This window comes from Sturnira hondurensis, unplaced genomic scaffold, assembly GCF_014824575.4.
Source record: "Sturnira hondurensis isolate 20B ecotype Veracruz unplaced genomic scaffold, ASM1482457v3 Scaffold0013299, whole genome shotgun sequence".
Taxonomy (NCBI): domain Eukaryota; kingdom Metazoa; phylum Chordata; class Mammalia; order Chiroptera; family Phyllostomidae; genus Sturnira; species Sturnira hondurensis.
Window position 1 is genome coordinate 854406 of NW_028085930.1, and position 19493 is coordinate 873898.

General features: G+C 48.1%; 1 protein-coding gene across 1 annotated transcript in view; it reads right to left on the reverse strand.

Moving 5' to 3' along the window:
* Positions 1–19172, reverse strand: part of CLSTN2 (calsyntenin 2) — a 588535-nt gene extending 569363 nt beyond the window's left edge. Inside the window, exon 1 of the mRNA XM_037061175.1 lies at positions 18508–19172. Within this exon, the coding sequence (XP_036917070.1) occupies positions 18508–18628 (121 nt within the window). The 5' untranslated portion in view covers positions 18629–19172. The remainder of the gene's footprint in view (positions 1–18507) is intronic.
* Positions 19173–19493: the final 321 nt, after the last annotated feature.

Sequence of the window (19493 nt, forward strand, 5' to 3'; positions counted from 1 at the left end):
GGACTCCCACGTGCACAGGAGGGGAATACAAGAGGAGCAAAAAAACGGAGTCAGGGAAAATAGTTCATGTACAATAAACAAAGTATGAAAATGTGTCTCTAAGTGAGAGGCTGCATACCATATCAACACTAGGAGCACAGGCTCTGGAGTCAGATCTGGCTTCAACTCCCAGTGGCACTACTTACACACTCACTAAAGCTGAGACACTGGGCTTAAAACGGGGAAGTTAAGAGGATGACCTGAGCTGATCCGTGCAAAGTCTCGAGAATGAGGGTAGCCATCCTCAAACTCTGGCCACCCTGACACCCTCCCTTCCCTCTGGCCTTGAGTCTAACCTCCAACAGGGTCCCAACTGTTCCTTTGGACCTCCCACTGTGCATGTGGCCCCCCTCATAGGGTGCTCCAGACTTATTACCCAGGAAATGAGGATCCCCCATCCTTCCTCTCTTGAGCCATGGGCAGACTAAGGCCAAGGTGAGAGACAAATAGAATCAAAGAGAAAATGCATGTCATCACCCAGTAAAGAAACACCTGCAGTAAAGAGGGCCTGCTTCTAGATGACTCAGGAGAGGGATCCAGCTGGGTCCAGAGACACCTGGCAGCCTCCACTTTGTGTACTGGACCCCTGAACCACCCGGCAAGGAGTGTGCTGGTCCTGAGAGCTTCATGCAGGGAGAAAGCCGAACCACATGTGAAGGCCACATGCAGGCTCCGGTCAGGAGCCCCAGCTGAACCCAGTCCTGGAGTCATCCCAGCCCAGGTACCAGACATGCGAGTAAAGACACCACCAGACGATCCCAACCAACCCCCAGTCATCCAAGGCCACAGGCATATTGGAGCAAATTCAAGCTCTCCCCTTCTGCCTGCCTGAATTCCAGAGCCACGGGATCCCTGAACAAAATAAAATGGTTGCTGCATTACATCACTAAGTTATGGGGTAATTTGTCAGACAGCAGTAGATAATCATAACACTGGCCCTTTGTATGCCACTTTTTTAAGTCCTCGGGTTTATTTTATCTTTACAAAAGCATCTGAGCTAGGATTTAATATACTCATCTTAGGGCTGAGATATCCGACTCTCAGAAAAGTGATGCAATTATTCCAAGATCCCATAGCTTCTAAGTGGTATCAGAATCCGTACATCAAATCAGGATTCATTCACCACACATCAATCAGCCACCCGAATTAAGAGAACATTTAAAATAAATCAGATGTTGTACTTAGTGTCTGAAATGGCCTCTTGACCTTATTCTATATGCTGATAATACTCGCCTCGGAAATAAGGTCATCTGGCTGTCAAAAATTAAAAATACTAAATCTCATCCACTTGAGCAGGACCATGTGACTAATGCTAAGCTGAGGGACTAATTCATATCCAACTGCTCAGCTAACAATGGCTCCGTGCATTAAGTCTCTCAGAGAAAGGGCAGAATTTGTATCAATCAGATTTTTCACCACCTTACCTGAAATAACTGCAGACCACAGTAATTCAGACTCATGAGCAAGCTGAGGTGAGCACAGGGATAGATGTTTAGTTCTGCTGGCTGTTCCACATCTGAGAAGGAAGCACTGCAGACAAAGGTAACTGCTTTGCAAACTCACGTATAGGTGCTCTGGGAAAATACTGAAAATAGACACTGGAGAAATCTGGCTGCAATCAGAGGCACCAAGTGTTCTCCCTGACACACAGATGACGCGTGCTGCAGGCACTGGGCCTAATTCAACTCATTTCACCTCGGCAGGAAGAATGCCCGTCTTATTCCAGATCTTGGGGAAGGAGCTGAGGCAGCCCTACCCTCAAGAAGCCTTCAGAGTCCTGGTCCCAGAGGAAAAGTCACCCCCACTGCCTGCCCTAGCGGCAGAACACTGCCGTACGTTTATTGCACAGAAGCCTCCTGACCCCAGGTGGGAGTGACGGCGGGAATAATAAGGGCTGCCCTTGAGTGCTCAAGGTTCAGTGAAAGGAGACACCTGCCAGGGGTAAGCACAGTCCCCCGAATGTCTCCTCACAGCTGCCAAGCATGTCTGACTGAAGATGCAAAGGAACCCCTGCATTCAGACCTTGACATATTTACTATAGAGAGGGGGCAAAAGAAGAGTCCAGAGAGAGCACAGCAAGTACTTTATAAAATACCTTCTGCTGCCCTAGGCAGTGTGGCTCGGTTGGTTGGAGCATCATCCTGTAAACAGACATGTTGCAGGTTCGATTCCTGGTCAGGGCACATACTGATGTTGCAGGTTTGGTCCCTAGTCAGGTAGGGGATGTAAGAGAGGCAACTGATCGATGTTTCTCTCCCTCTCTTCCCCTCTCTTTAAAATCAATAAGCATGTCCTAGGGTCAGGATTAAAAAGAAAAACAAAAAACCTTCTCCTGTTCATCCCTCTCCCAAGTTGGGTTCCCTCAGAAAGAGGATTTGAGTGCAGGCAGTTTACTAGGAGGTGGTCTTGGAAGGCCTGCAGACAAGTGAAGTGACTCAGGAACAAAGGATGGAAGCAAGTCGCCCCTGTTGATGAACAGAGCGCAAACCTCCTGGGGACCACTGGAGGGATCTGCGTGAAAGGCTGCAGATATTCTCCCACCTAAAGGAAAAGGAGGTGGTGGGGGTGGGAGACTTGATGGATCTAACAACCCCTGTCAGTTATTGGTTGAGGACCTTTCCTGGTGGTGTTAATTCCCTGGCACTTCTGACCTGCCTCACAGTGGGCAGAGAGAGCCCACAAGCAAAGGGCTGAGGTGCTGGGAGTGGGGTCTCAAAGCACAAAAATGTCAGACAGAGGGTATGTGGGCAGGCCACCAATAATGTCTGTTACAACCACCCTCTATGAGCACACAATTGCCCTCCCTACATACTGTGGCTACTGTCTAGTCTTTATTCATCCTGCATCTCATTGAGTCAGACGCATGCTGAAGATGGAGACAAGCCTTGCTATAAGTCCCAGCCTGGAGTTCACATCCCCTCCATGGAGAAGACATGTATGTTTAGGCCACTAGCAGCAGGTTCCACCGACCAGCTGCTCCATGCCCAGCTGAATGGGATATGGAACAGGGCTAGCCCTTCCCATCCTGGGTGGCTGTGGGTAGAATAGGAGGCCAGGACAGACTGGTTTGGTTGTACCCACCCTTTGGTACAAGGAGGTCTGCTCCTGAGTCCCCTAGCATAAAAACAAAACAACAATGATAAAAAAAAGAAAACAACAGTCCACAAAAATAGTGCACCCTAGTCTGCCCGAGCAAGGCCCCGACTGTAATTGCTGCCTAAGAGTACCTTCTTGGGGACTTGAGCTCATCAATTTAAGGCATTTACCTGGAGAGCGAGATAATGCTGCCATCGGAAACAAACAGAGAAAATCTGAACGTATCCTGAAACGCCAAAGATGTAATAGAACACCATGCCCCACACATCTGTTTTACTCCCCAAATTTTCTGTTAGAATTACTTTCACCCAGTTGTCCAAGGTATTTCAAACAACTTCAGGCTCTTACTGCCGTGCCTTTACCTTTCCTAAACTCAACCCTTTCTGGTAAATCAGGATGTAAATTCCTGAAGAAGCTGGAAAAGAGTCCTCTTTCTAAAAAACCCCCAAAGGACCAACGGGGCGCTGGGGCGGGGTGGGGGTGGGCAGAAGAACCAAGGCGGTCTCAGAGAAGGGAGCCTCCTAGCAGGCTGAGTTGGAAGAGTGGGTGTGAGAATAATCCCCTCCCACCCAGGCCCTTCTCTTCATCCCACACAAGCTGGGTCTGTGCAGGGATTCACAGGGAAGCTTATTTTTAATTCACAGCCCATCATCCATTATAATTGAAAACAGGGCGACGCATCGGAGATGATGTTGATTTTAGAATCCGAATGTCAGCCCGGTCTTCTCATTTCAGAAACACATACATCCCTTAGTGCCCTCAAGTTACTGTTGGACTGAAATTTTTATAAACTCAACTCCAAATCAAATATTACAGAACTGCCAAATGTCACTGAACTACTTACTAAGGGGATATACCATTCCCCATTAAGTCAAAATATTAAAGTGCATTTTCATCTCAAAGTTACTGAAACTCTTTCTGGCAATTCAGCCTCTCTTCCAATAATACCAGAGGCTCGTGTGAAGGAAGCAAGGAAGGGTGGAGGTGGGGGAGGGAATAACAGACACCAAGGGATTAAAAATAAAACAAAATAAAAACCCTAATCCCTCTAAATTATCAATGAGAACACTAAGAATTTAACATCCAAGAGAACAGTGTTTTATCCCTGAAATATCAGTATTGACTATAATAAATACTCTAGCCAGTGTGTTGGGGTTTAACCCATCCAGTCAGGTTATAAGCATAAAATGATGTTATTTTTGCCCCTACCTTGCTATGCCAAGCTGCTCTTTACCGCTGGGCAGCAACTGCCTTGAGGATACTCCAGCCTAATTTCACAGCTTTTCATTCCTTTTCTGTTATTAAGATTCAATTCAGTTCATTTTTAAACTTCAATCTCCTACCTGATCCAAAGATCTTCTACTCTTCGCCCTCCCCTGTAAGGGCAAGATATTCCACCACCCCATGTTGGAGGGGCCACTGATTTCTGCTCTCTGCCCCCCCCCCTCTGCTGTTCTGCCTGTGGAAGGGGGAAAGGCCAAGCAATGTCTCCACAATTAACTGGACAAAGTATCAGCCCTCCCTTCCACTGGTAATGATGTTCCAGCACATGTGTATGTGCTCCATGTGGTCTTCCAACACACCTCACCTGGGAAGGCCTTATTCTGCAGAAGGCCTACTTCTTGCAATGTAGGACTACCTTTTTCAGCTGTCCACCAGCTAGTGGCATTTCCCCTTTTTCCCTCAGAAGGTTTCCAGAAAGTCTGTAATTCCAGAAGTTGTCTACCCTTTAAGGCAATTTTAGTCTGCAAGCACATATGGGCATCTATCTCCTAGCTCTTAGAACCAGGGAGTGAGTGAGTGAGTGAGTGAGTGAGTGAAGGAGTGAGGAAGTGAGTGAACGACTCAATAAGCGAGCGAATGAGTGAGTGTTGCTCGTATCTGGGCACCTCTTGACCCGAATGTCCCCCAGCACAGCATCTGAGTTTCACAGTTCTCAATTCACCGCTGGCATTGGATTGGGTCAGCTAAATATTCTTTGTGTCTCTTTAATAAACCACGAGTTTTCCAGGAATACAACCATCCTGTGAATTGAAGCCAGAGCACACTTTGTCTTGTTCAGAATTTCACCAAAAGTATTTCACCATTTCTAAAGATCACATCATCTTAATATTGCCCAAGATTATTTGAATTGCCAGTGTAACATACCTTATTCTGGGTATGTTACATATGCAAATACATATTTGCATTTGTAGCTTTGGAATTAACAGCAAGTATCTTACATATTACTTCCTCTTGTATAGTTGGGTCTAAGCATGACATATTATTGGATTATACATTATTTTCCTTTTAGTTCCTTTATATTTCAGTTAAGGCATTACATTGATTTGTTAAATTATATATACAAGCAAGTAATAGTATCAGTAAATTTTGTTTCAGGATAATAATGGGGGAACTACAAAATATATGTTGTAAACAGGGGCCATTGGTTCTGCTGGATTCATGATCCTTTCTATTTATTTCCCTGTTACGCACCCTGTTTTAGTAAAGCCCTGTTGGGTCTCTAGCCTTGATATCAAAAGAGAAAAGTGTATCTCCTGAGCCAGACTTATGGGAAGGGAAGGGGACAGCTCTGTCCTGTCCAGACCGCTGCACCAGCCCATGGAGGGAGTGACAGCATTATGCACAGAAAAATCTCAGCCCTAGGAAAAATCTCCAGGGTCAGAGTCAGGGCTGTCAGCCACCTGCCCCACACGCTACTCCCCAGCCCACAGGCCCCAGGCCCCAGGAGCTTCCCTTCTGACCACCAGCCTCAGGAGTTCTAGAGCTTGGTTTGGATGGAAGGAGTTGTTTCCCTGTGTGTAATGTCAGAGCTTCAATGATTAGAACTGAACCAGTGTATCCTTAATGCAGAAGTAAATGTTTTAACTTTGGAGAGCCCATTTGCTTGTTTTTTTTCCCCTAAACTACGTGCACAGCCTGGAAACTTCAGCAGGCAGAAATTTACACCTCTTCCTGATTGCCAGTTCTCAAGCTATGCAGGCAGAATCCCATGGGCCTTGTCACATGTGACCATCCCACTGTAACCGATGACAAAGTTTTTCCTATTAAAAAGCTCGTCCTTGCCTCTACAGAACATCCATCTGATATCATAAACTGCAAAGGGCTTTTAATGACCCGCTTGGAAAACGAAGCATGCTTTCTATGTGTAGAACCTCTACAACCTGGAGTGGAAGAGATGCAGACAGGAGCAAGGAGGATCTGCAGTGACATGGGAGAGCGTGCTGGGAGAGGGTCAGACCGGGGCAGTTGATGGTTATGCCTAAAGTCTCATCAGAGCACGGATAGAAGCTCTCCCAAAGCTGAATGTGTGGTATTCAATGTTACAGACTAAAGAGGGAGCTCAGCACTAAGCTATGTCACCAATGGGAAGGTTAATTTACATTAATTATCCCAGAAGTAGAAACACTCTGGAAATGACCCTCAGGATCATTGGCCAAAAAGATTCCAGGCCCTAACCCTCCTCATACCCAACAGGTCACTTGGCCCCAGCCTAGCTAGCTGCATCTCTCCATCCTTAAATGCACTAGTTCACGTCAGTGACCACCAGCGCACAGCCTTGCCATGCTGACCTTTCTCAACCAAATCCTCCTGCTCCACCGGTCCTACTCTGGTGTGCTGGCACTGGGAAGACAGGCACTGGGGACCTAGCAGCAAGCATCCACCTACTCTGTGCTAGCCCCTAAATTTCTGGGGACACAGGAATGAGAAGCTCATAGACCCAGACTTTGAGAAACACACAGTTTAGTGAGGGGCAGGCAGGCAGGCAGGCAATGAGTACATAATCTGGTAAGTGACACTGTTGGGACAGGGAAAGAATGACATCCTAGCCTGGGGGCACACAGGGTTGGGTTCCCAGAAGAGGGCCCACAGTGGGAGGGGAGCTGCCAGGCTGTCAGACAGGGAAAAAGTGGGGTGGCAGATGGGGCGGGGTGTGCGGCAGCCCAGGGGCACAAGAAGGCCCACAGGCAGGGAACTGGGTTCCTACCCTAAGTCAGGGCTGAAGTGTGAGGGGAAAGTGTGCAGAGAGGATTTTCTCAGTTGCTCACTCGGGCACCATGCTAGGTTCTGGGCTCTGAGAGGATTCGCTCATTTGCTCACTCAGGCACCATGCTAGGTGCTGAGTTCTGGGCTCTGCTCACACAAGCTCACCTTCTAGCCCAGGAAAAGGCAGGCACCAAATAAGGGCCTTTGGGATAGATAAGCCAAAGATTGTGGACTTTGTCCTCAAAGTAATGAAGCAACATAGGAATTCTGAGCAGCACGTGTATTTGGAAGAGCAACAAAAGGCTGCATAGTGTTGGACTGAAAAGGGATCAGTTCACAAGCTGGTGGGATAGAGACGTACAGTCAGGCAAGAAGAATCCCAATCATCAAGCTTCCCTGAGCAGTGAGGCCCTGACTGCCACCCTCTTATCACCTACTCTGAGGGGGCTGAAGTAGAGGACAAGAGGCAGGGGCGTAGGCACAGGAAGCAAGGACAAAGGGTAGGATGATCCCAGCACACTAAAGAACACGCTCAGAGCAACAGTGAAGAAGGATCGGCATTCAACAGACTGCTGAATCAAGTGTGAAGTGGTAGGCACTGCTGGAGAAACCTTGCCCTGCCTTTAAGCAGACACAGTAAAGCTGGAGAACAGATGAGTCCTCATAGTTAAATGAGGGGAGACGCTGGGCTGTGGGCCTATAAACAGATGATGCTTCTATGGTTGGGTCTGAGCACAGCCATAGTGGATGGATGGCAATGCCCTCCTTTGCCTCTGTGGTGCCTACTTAGGAGCTCAGGTGAGTGGGCTAGGAAGGCAGAGCTCAAAGTCCCCAGAAATTGAGGCTGTTTTGGTCCTGGAGACAGGAGATGTGAAAGTACACATCTTTGCCCACAGCCACAGAAGCTGTCCACACCAAGTAGCAGATTCCCTTATGCCAGGACCCAAGGCAGAAGACAATCAAGATCCACCAGTGCTGGTAGTCAGCATGGGCAGGAGCCCAGTCTCCTAGGAATCTGTGGTATCCACGGCCAACTTTTACATGACAAAAGTTATGTCTTACAGACTCATCCACAGAGGGCCCACACAATTCGGGAACAGTCGCTGATATCATTCCAATGTGGTTTGAGCACCATAACACAGACCCATTTTTCTCACAGGCTCCACTTGCTCAGCCAGCCACACTGCCTAAAATGCCACCAGTGTGCAACTGCTTAACCCCACTTTCTAAATGCAAATGTCACCAAATGAGGTCATGCATTGTTTCCTGTTACTTCTCTGACAGGATGGTGTCAGTAGAGCTTTAGGGCACTGGATTCTTTAGGCTGGGGACAGGGGTCAGGGCAGCTCCAGACTTCCTCTATAGGAGCCCATTGCTGTATGAACCAGGTGACTTGCTCTGATCAACAGAAGTAGCAAAGTTTTCTAAAGATGGTATTGTTCTCATTTTCTACTGGATTGAGAAAACAAAGCATAAGACTTGGATAATGGTGATTCTCATCATTATTGGTAATGTTTTAAGGAACGGCTTCAGGGAGCAGCCAAACTCTACCTCCAAAAGCAGTCCTTGGTGCCATCGAAGTCTTGGAGAGAGAAAGCCTGGGGCGGAAGGGGCAGGAAGAGATGTTGAAGGATGACGGAATGGTGGGACAAGAGGGATGATGGAGGTTGATACAGAAATTCTGTCGGCCCTTCCCTGCATCCACCCCAACCCTTAAGCTCTGGGACAGTGCAGTGGTGGGACATAGAGCTTCATGCAAAGACGGTTGGCTGGTCTCTGACTTGAGTTCCTTCTGCAGAAGAGCTGAAATTTAATTACTGGAAGATTAGGTTAAAGAGGCATGTTCAAAGAGGAAAATGATACTAGTACAATAAAAATGCTTTATTCATGATATTTAATTAAAAGACTAATATAACACTAAAAAGTCTTAAATATAATTTTAAAATTAATAAGCAAGATACAACTATCTTGATATTTTTGATGATGGTACAATAAAGCTGAAATAATTAGATTCCCTTTGGGGAAAAAATGACAACAAAAGGAAAGTTAGGAAGGTAAAATCTGTGTCTTGAATGTAAGATTATTTTAGCTTTGATTACTAATGATGTTAGCCTCCTTTCCTGCCCCAAATGACCACCTACCCTCCCACAAACTAACAAAAACAACACCCCGAAAACAAGTAAAAGGAAGGAAAAAAAGAAGGGAGGGAGGGAGACTCTTAAAATACCATGAACTACAAACTAAAAACTTTCGTTCCCCAACACTTCTGTGACTTTCCTGAGTGATGGCTTATCTTTCAGTTCTTGGCTTTACATCCTGACTTTCAATCCTTCCCAGAGAGGGGCTGGGTGCGAGACGATGGGGCAATTAGCAGCAAAGGGAGGCATGCCAAGAAGCACTGGCAGAGCATAACGAGCTGAGCTTCCAGGGCTGTGTGTGGGGGCTTAAACTATCCTTGCATGTTTGCTTGAAGGACCAGAGTAAGTGATTTCCTAACTGTAGAGGCAAAGAGAAGACTCCCTCACACTCCAAAACTGTTCTATACTCATTTCACATCTAACCATTAGTTCATTCATTCTTTTGGGTTTACATTTCCCTTGATAGGTTTAAAGCCAGTAGTTGCAGGGCAGGCTTATCTGAGACACACTGCATCTCAAGGGGCCTGGTTTGCGGGATACAGAGGAAATCTGCCCATAGGAGAGCACTTGTAGGTTTCAGAAGTTAAAGGAGTAAGAAGAGTTGGAAAAATAAACATTCAGAACCTCCAACCATCAAACACATATCCAGTCAAGCTAAGCAAAGGCTTACAGTCTCCCCTGAGTTTTCATAGCTTTTATAATACAAGTCCTGCCCCTGCTCCAATCCCCTCTCTCTTCCCCGTAAGTAGTATCCCCAGGAGGACTGGGGCAAAGATACTAAGTCCTGCAAATAAGCATGGCTGCCACCATGGCTCCCAGGAGATGGGGCATCCCTGGTGACAAGCTACAGCAGAAGACCCAGCTCAGGAAACTTTCCTGAGAAACAGACTCTTAGGCAGAGAGAGAATCTGTCCTTTCTCAGGCCCTCACTCTCCATTGCAGCCAGTAAAGGGACAAGAGTCTCTGCACCCCACCCAGGCAGTCAAGAAGAGATCTCAGATAGAGAGGTTAGGACCCATTTCCATCTCCCTGTTGCTCTTTGTTCTCTTCCCATTAGCACCTACGGTCTTGTTCACAGTATTCTCAGTGTCCACATGGTCAAGGGAAGAAGGTTAAAGGGGAAGCAGCAGCTGGCCCAGGGAAGATGACCCTCTAGACGCCAGAGTGGGGCACTGAGTCTCATTACGCACACCCACTTGGAGATGCCCTGTCCACAGCCAAACCTAGAATCACTGGGGCGTATATTATGAAACAAGGCAGAAGTTTCCCTAGAGCATTTGGCCTGAGCATCAGGCAGAAGCACCTCTGCCCTCAGGTATGGAGTGACATGCTCAGTATTTCCTGGCAGCACTGGAGAGCGAGCGCCTAAATATCTACTCGTGGTCTCAAGCTACACAGTCCAGGATAAACTCTGCTGCTGCCCAGGAAACCATAAATAATACATCCAAAAACCAGGTCTCCAATATTTTTGAAGGGTTTCATTCCTCCTTCCCTCCTAACTTTGATATATGTACTTATTTAACAAGGGTCTGTGGAGGGTTAATTGAATTAATATATGTAAAGTGCTTTGAATTTGAAGAGAATATGCAATATAAATGGAAGTGTCACTAACAAGGTTAATCTAATTTACATCTAACACTTTCAGTTCATAGTGTTAATGAACTATATCCTTTTAGAGAGTGATTAATTCATAGAAATGTGAGTATTTTTCCTAATACTATATGTGGGTCAGCTTCCCCTCTTACTATATCTAACTTTACAAGAGGATTTAGCATTTTATAAATTAAAAAATAAATCAAACACCCATATAATGGTTATATTTCATTAATTACTGGGAGATATGCATTAGATTAACATTTATCTCTTTTAATTAATTTGCTGCAATGCAGTTACCCATGCAAATTGGAAAATGGCACACACACGTGTCAGAACATTAACAGTTTTGAGTGGTTCTTCCCTGAAAATCTACGGGCCCACAACTCCTGCGTTCATATGTAACCATGGTGACCACCAGCTGCGTGACACATGCAGGCCGTGCATCACAGAACTGGGAAGGGGATTAGTGCTAAACTCAAACTTCTCCTGAAAGCACAATGAACTAAATTGCTAACACAGTATCAGGAGAGAAAGATGCAGAGTTGGGGGGCCTGAGTCCCCAAGTCTAAACACAGATTTCTTATATCCGATCACCTTATTTTCTTAGGCACTTTATCCTTTCGAAGGGCTTTCAGAGCCACTTCCATGCGGATGCTCAGAACATTCTTGGGTAGAGAAGGAAGGTACTGATTTATCCTTCCTTCACATGAAAAAGCAGACCCCAGAGGGCCTAGTGATCTGCCTCAAACTTGACACTGATCCGGTGCCACGACTTGGAGACCATGCCTTTACTTATTCTCCACAGTGATTTCCTTGTCACACTTGTTTGAAGACTGCAGATTTGTTTAACTATGTAATACAACAGGCATCATGGGAATGAAAGAAGTAATAAAAATGATTTTTGTAATTGGCAAAATGTATGTCAAATTTCAGCCAATTCAGCATTTTTAGAGGCAGTGACGACGGCATTTACAGCCCTTCTCAGTGAGAATTCCAATGGCACATGCTGGACCTGATTCCCTCACACATTTTGGTGGGTTCATGTTCTGACCCATCTGCAGAACTGACGGTTTTCAACCTTTACGAAGTGAATGCTGTGTTGATTTGGAAGGACAGTCCACTAACTAAAGGCGAGAGGCCTGATGAATGGTTCCTACACTGACCAAGGGCAGAGTGGCACTGACCAGGAGAACTGTGCATGTGCACAGTCCTGAGGGACTCACATGCAGCCAGTGTGGATGGTAGCACACTGGCATACAGTCACTTCCCCAACACTCAGCATTCACTATGAACCCTGGACAATGCTGGAAACTGGTCACACAGAGATGACCAGGACGCTTCCCCCTCAAGAGGTTCATGGTCTGCCTGGGGATATAGGAAAGCTATAGGCACTGTACGGAGAGAAAGCAGAGGTGGTGAAATGTAGAGGAACAAGGCCCCCATCTGGGAATACCCTTGCAACATGCAAAGAATAAAGCATCTCCCCAGGGCAGTGTTAGCAGTCAAGGGCAGCACATCTCAACCTTGACTGGGCATTGGAAGCACCTGAGAGCTTTAAACAAAATCCCAGGTCTTAACCCAGAGCAATTACACCAGTACTCAGGGGGTGGGTTCCAGGCATCAGGGTTATTTTAAAACTCTGTCAAGAAGTTCCATGGTGCATCCTGGGTTGAGAATCAGTGACACGTTGAAGAAGAGGGGAGACACTGAAACCCCAGTCGTTTACTAGTTGGGTGAACTGGGTAAGCGGCTTAACTTCCCCGGCCTCAGTTTGCTCACCTGTAATATAAGAGCACACACCTGACTGGGCAGCTGTAATGCACAGCCTACCCTTCCCTGTGAGTTATCGAGTTCTCCAGTAGTTTGTGTCATGTGCAATGTTTGCCCTAGACAGAGTGTCAGCTCTTTGATATCTAGAACTTGCTTTATCTTTTCATTCGCCTCACAGAGGATAACAGGATCCTGAGAAGCAGCCATTGGCTGATGCACTAAAGAACAGAGCCCAGTGTGTGTTTGGATTGGCCCAACTCTTACCCAGCCATCTTCCCCTGAACAGCCTGTTGCTCCCCCAAAGTTCATAGCATGACTGTTCTGGATGAATGTTCGAGTCCCCCAGAGTCATACGTTGAAACCCTACCCTCAGATTGATGGTATTAGGAGGCAGGGCCTGTAAGAGATCATTAGGATTGGATGAGGTCATGAGGATGAAGCTCTCAGGAATAGGATTGGTGCCCTTCTAAGAGTCACGAGAAAGCCTGCTTCCGGTCTCTGCATTCCACGTGTGAGGATTCAATGCGAAGTCAGCAGTCTGCAACCCAGAACTGAGTTCTCCCCAGAGCCTGGTCATGCTGGCCCCCTGACCCTGGACTTCCAGCCTTCAGAACAATACAAAAAAACTTCTGTTATCTGTAAGCCACCCAGTCTACGGTATTTTCGTTACAGCAGCCTCAGCTGATGAAGACAGTGAACTCCTGTCCTGTTCAGTGCCAATGCCTTCAGCTCAGCACACTTCCCCTGGTCCAGTCCTCTCATGGTCCATTCTCAAACCTACCATTCCAATGGAACCATTTTCCATCGGGTCCAATTAGGGTGAGCTAGATAACACATAATAAAAACAATAATGTGCTAAGCTGTCATTTCATTATCATAGCATCAGTTACTTCTTTCCATATAAACACATATAACAGAGGCGGTCTTAAACAAACAAACCAGCCAATCAACAAACAAAGGCGTCTCTGCTTCCTGGGACAGCAGGTCTGGGAGGAATGCTAACTGGGCAGACCTCCTCTTACAAACCCAAATCACACCACAGAAGCTCTTCCCCCACAGACTAGAACCCCACACATCCAGTGCTGGCACACAGAGATGTGTTTATTTATTCATATAAGGCCCATTGCTCAGTCCTTACTCTGAACTTGCCCTGCATAAAATGCAGCAGCTTTTGAGAATTGGCCCTGGCCTCGAAGGCATACAGGGACTAGTAAAAGGGGTTCAATTCAAGCCAAATATGTGTGTATGAATGTGTATTTATATTTATATATGGTATTTACACACCCATATACATGCACACAAAGAGAGATACAGAGAAAAGACACGCATACCAAAAAAAAAAAAGAAAGAGAGAGAACAGAGTTTCAGCTGAGAAAAAATAAGAACAAAGCTACTGAACTGCCAAGAGGTCAGAAAGGGGGAATCTCACCAAATCTCAGCCATGAGAGCCCAGTATTGAAGCAAGCAATAATTATAGTCATTTGTATTTAGTGCTGTTTACATGCCATGAACTGGGCTAAGACATTTCTAAGCACTATCCTGACAATCATTTTTCACGATCTTTGTATCCCCATTTTACAAATTAGAAAACAGCTCTAAGGGGTAAACTAATGCCCACAATTATCTAGCTAGGAAGCAGCAGGGCCAGGATGGGAACCCAGATTTCTGTGGCTATTAAGCCCAAATTTTACTTCATATAGGAGATGAGAAAATGCCCAAAATGTCTATGTCAAAAAACAATAGCATGGTAATCACCGCTAAGTGCTCAGCTTACACGGGGAGGCCAGGCAGGAGCTCAGCCCTCAAGATGCAGGGAGAGTCAGGGTCCAGATTCCAGTCATCGGGCCCCAGAGAGCAGTGCTGGAGCCAGACAAGGTGCACAGGCCTGCCTGCAGGAAGGAGAGCCGTGCTCTTCTGGGGGCAACTAGCCGGGTGGGGCAGTCTGGAAAGGTTTGTAGAGGAGACTGTGTCTAAGCCTGGCCATGTCTTGAATAACACAAGAAATGAGGCTGAGAAAGACATAGTCCAGAGGATCCAGGGCAAGAATGAGCACATGTGGTCCAGGAACCACAGGTGATTCAGGATTCCATCCTCTGTGCTATGGTACATCCTCTAATGAGCTGCTAAGGGCTTTTGGTTGTTTGTGAAAAATAACTGCCATACCCCTAGGACACACATGCTTCTCGCCCAGAGATGATTTAGAACAATTCACCACAAAAATTCCATACCACCTTCACCCCTGCAGGAAGTTCTTCAGTGTGCCATTTGGAATATGCAAGGATGAGTTTTCAATCTACAGGAAGGAGGACGAGGCTGCTGCTCAAAGTAAAAACACTGGTTTCCTTTGATGAAAGCAAGGCCCACTTTCCTCACCTCACCAGCAGGCTGTGAACAACGTCCCCAGACTCTCCCACTGCTGTGGGCAGGACCACAGGGCAAACAGGGAACCCAGATGTGCTATCAGCTCAGCTTCCCTGTGGTTGCTAGATCTGCTTTTACAACCAAAGGGGTTCTCTGCCTCAGACTCAGTTCTTCATCCGTGAAACGGGCTGACATCAGCCTGCAAGGGTTATAAAAATCAGAGATAGCCCAGGCAAAGGGATTAGCACAGTGGCTACTACCTACCGAGGAGGGGGCTCCCTAAACCGCAGTTACTACAACTATACCACCACTGCCATAATTCTGCTCTATCTTCTCCCCTTCCTATTACCAAACGCTGCCTTTGCATGCCCTCCTCCTACCTCCTTTTCCCCTGTGTCCTCACCACACAGTACTATACTTTAGAAATATTCCATCTGCTCTCATTCTCATAAAATTTCCAAACAAAAATCCCATCTCTACAACTAGATCAGAACTCTCAAAAAAAGGTAGGGGTGAGACAGACATGGAGGGTGGTCTTCTGATACGCGTTAAGAATCCTGCAGAGCACCGAGCCCCGCCCTGAGCATGCATGCAGGAGAGCACAACTGGTGGCCTACACTCGGGTGCTGTCCTACAGCAGCTGCGCCTCCGTGCTGAGAACTGAAAGGGGATGGTGTTGCCAACCAGGTCCTTGAAACCTGAGACCACAGATGCATCACTAAATCTGGCACAAACCTTAAGGTGTTTGCCTAGATTGCCCTGTCATCTTTCCCTGGTATAGGACATGTCTTTCTCTGCCCCAAAGACTCTTTGGGTCCCCAATACCTTCCCGGTTTTGTTCCTAAACAAGGGCATGGAAATTCATCTTTTAAAGAAGGATTCATCCTTTTGGAATAGTCAGTATATGCGAAAGAGAAGCAAATGGGTTGTAATAACTACCCAGCAACTGTGTTATTTCCAAAACCAGGAATATGTTCACACTGAAAGTACAGTAATTCTGTCAAAATCCTAAACAGTTACTGGGATTAGCTCCTCAATTCCCTGCAGCAAGAAGCAAGAAACACAAAGGCAGAGCAAGCTGTGCACCACACGCTCAACATCTTCCAGGAGCCGGAAGCCAGAGAGGTGTGCTTCCAGACAGCTGTCCAGAGGGGGCATTCAACTCTGCCAGGCAGCTTGACGCCACCCTCCCAATTTTCTTCTGCACGTGAATACAGAATTGCATAGAAGAAGAGAGCTATTTTTTGCTCAATATTCTTCACAAGCCCTCCTGACTTCTCTTTTTCAGTGATGACAATAATAATGACATAAACCTAAGCAATGACCAAGTCAGTAGCAAGGTGCATTATACATGAACCTTACCTTTATCATCTCAAATATTCTTCAGACATTCTGTGAGATTTGGAAATTTAAAATTAAAGTGCATTGTAATAAGGAAAGTAAGTTCTATAAATACCAACTAAAGTGTCATAATAAACGTTTCTGTTTTGATCAAATACTACACATTTGTCTGTTAAAAAAAAAAAAAAGACTGCTGCTAAAAGTGCTCTTTGCAGCCCCCCAGTGGTTAGAAGCGGAAAGAAGGAAGAACCGGGTGTTCAGACAGCAACTTTACTCTGTGGAGCTGATCAACTTTTTACATTGGGAAGACAAATGGCTTGTTTTCACCTCTAAATGAATATATATATTCCAAGTGGGCATGTAAAAAGTGTTGGTTAAAATGAACATAATTGTTAACATGAACGTGAATCACTGAGATCCTGGATTTTTTCTTCTTTTTAATCTTTCTTATCTCTGCAAAACTTTCCATTCTGACCTGAGAACTCAGCAGTCTATGTGTACACCAGGTCACATCTTCCCACACGTGTTTCCCATTTCTTTACTTGCTGTGACCTCCCCTATTTGTAGACATCTGCCTATAAATATACCATTTGCTCTACCACGAAGTGATGAAAAATCTTCAAAAATATGCCATTTGCCTGTTTAACCAAAGGTCTACATTGGGAAAGAGGTTTGGAAGTTCAGTGGCTTTAATTTGTGTTCACCCAAACTACATTCTCTCAGGATGACCCCTTCCTACCAGGAACTCATTTCCAAAATGACTTTTTCTTTGTCTTCCCAAAAAAACCCCAAAAGAAATGGCCTCTCCAGTATAGGGGGATGGGAGAAGTTGATGAAAAGATAGGGTACCTGCCTAGAAAATAGTTTCGAAATCATGTCACAAAAAAAATTAAAAGATTACAAGATAAACAGAAACGCTCCTAATTCTCCAATGTATCACTTTCACGTTGCAAGAGGAGTTCCCAAGCCCAGAAGAGGTTAATGGCCTGCCTCTCCTCTCCTCATCCCCCAAAGAGTAATTAAACCTGGTATACATTTTCTCCATGGCTGGTAAGCTACGGTTCAAAACCAGCCTGAAAATCAGATTGGCTCTAAGAGGGAGTCTCTTTACCTACATATGCAAACGCCTTCATCCTCTAATGATGGTCAGACAAGATTCCAGTGACCGAATTACCTGGCAGAATTGGCCACGGCCCTCAAACCACACACACGCACTCCTCATCAACAGCTCAGAGAATCAACAAGTCATCGCTAAGCTGGGCACTCCAGCCCAGATCTGTACTGCCTCCCTTGCGCCCACCGCCACCTACACCTGCTCTGCTCCGACCTTGCCTCTCCCGAAAGGTCCTGCAATCACGAACCTTCTGTTTCAGATCCGCCCTCGAGGTGCGCCCCAACCCCAGCGCCTCTCCCGGCTCTCCCAGGCAGCTGCCAAACTCTGCCGCTCGCCAACCTAGTCTCCTGACAGCGCCAGGCATTCGCCGGGATCTTGCTTTTTCGGGGGCCGGAGAAAAGAGGAGGTCAAGATCTCCTACAGACCAGGGTGGGCGGGGGAGGGGCGCCATTGGTCTCCACCGCCCTCCCGAGCCGCAGCGAAGTCTGAGCGGCAGTGGGCAGCGCTACCTGCCGCACTTCTTCAGGACTCCGCGGCCCACCCGGAGGGCGCACGTTCCCAAGGGAGCCAGAAACGCCCTGGGGGAGCCTGAAGTGAGCCAGGGGGGTTCTCCTGAAGCCTACAAGTTTCCACCCGGTTCTCAAGCTGCAAGACGAGCTCTGCTCCCTCCTTTAAAGGCACCGCCGCTGATTCCGCTCCCGCAAGAGCAGACAACTGCCTCTCCTCCCCGCGCCGGCGCCCCGCTTCAGCCATTCCCAACCGGAGCCTGAGAATCGCCCGCTAAGCCCCACCTCAACACAGCCCCCAAAGTTGTCCGGACTCCCCAAATCTCGTTTCTCCTTGGTCCCTGGACCCCGTCCAGAAGTTGGGCAGGCAAGCAGGTGGAACCTCTCTTGGTACCGGTCTCAGGGCGCTCACTTCGGGAATACCGGCCGCAACGAGGCCCGGGAAGCTGCAGCAAATGAGGGTGAGCAAATCTAGCGTGCGCCTGGGCGCCCGCTGCTGGCTCCCTCAACACTGCCCCGTCTCCCTCCTCAAAGTGAAGGAAACTTCCCCAGCACCCACCTTTAGCCGCGAGGAGGCGGCGCCGCCGGCTGCCCCCTCCGCCGCCGCCGCCGCCACCGCTGCCGCTCCCCACGCCCAGCGCCAGCAGGAGCGGCACCCAGCACAGCCTCCCGGTCAGCATCCTAGCTGCAGCCGCCAACGAGCTGTCTCTGCCGCCTACTACCCGCGCCGGCTGCGCCTCCAGGTGCCCTCCCGGTGGCGGACAGCCCAGCCTTGCCCGCTGCGTGCGCTTCGGCGCCGCCGCGCTCGGCCTCCGGTACACCCGCCGCGCCGCTCGCTCGCTCGCTCGCCGGCAGCAGCCGCGCTCACTGGCTCGGACCCGGAGCGGCTCCAGCGCTCAACCCGGGACGGCCCGTGACGTCACGGAGGGAGGGAGGCGGCTCCTGCATATTCATGAGACGCGGACAGCGGCCCAGGCTTCCGCGCTCCCGGCGCTGCGGCCCCGACCCCAACTTTCCTCCGCCCTCCTCCTGTTTCAGTCGGGACTCAGCCCCCGGAGGGCCCTGGTGGGCGGCTGCGGGGAGCCCTTCAGCTCGCGCCTCAGCTCCGGCTCTCCAAGTAACTGCTTTAGGGCACGGCGGGCTCCCTCAGAAAGTGATCACCTGGGGTCTGAGCTTTGTCTGGGGGGCGCTGGGGACCCTGCCCTGCCATGCCACGCCCTTGGAGCTGGCAGCGGCGCGGAGGGGCGGGCGGGCGTTGCTGCTGGTCCTGCCCTTGGCCGGGTCTCTGGACGCTGTTTGCTGTCTGGTCTGGGGAGGGCGCCAGGCACACGCGAGAGCTGAAAAGCGCCAAGTGCTACTCCGGAGGTGTAGGGCAGGGCAAATCCCGGCGGAGCGGGAGGGCAATGGCGGCACTCAGCGCCATCGTGGAGAGACAGGGGTTGCCGCAGCTCTCAGACGCTGATGGACCACATCAGAAAAGGCAAACTTGGGGTGCTGGGCCTGCTGAAGGTGCGCGGTGGGGACCACACATAAACTTCCCTGCAA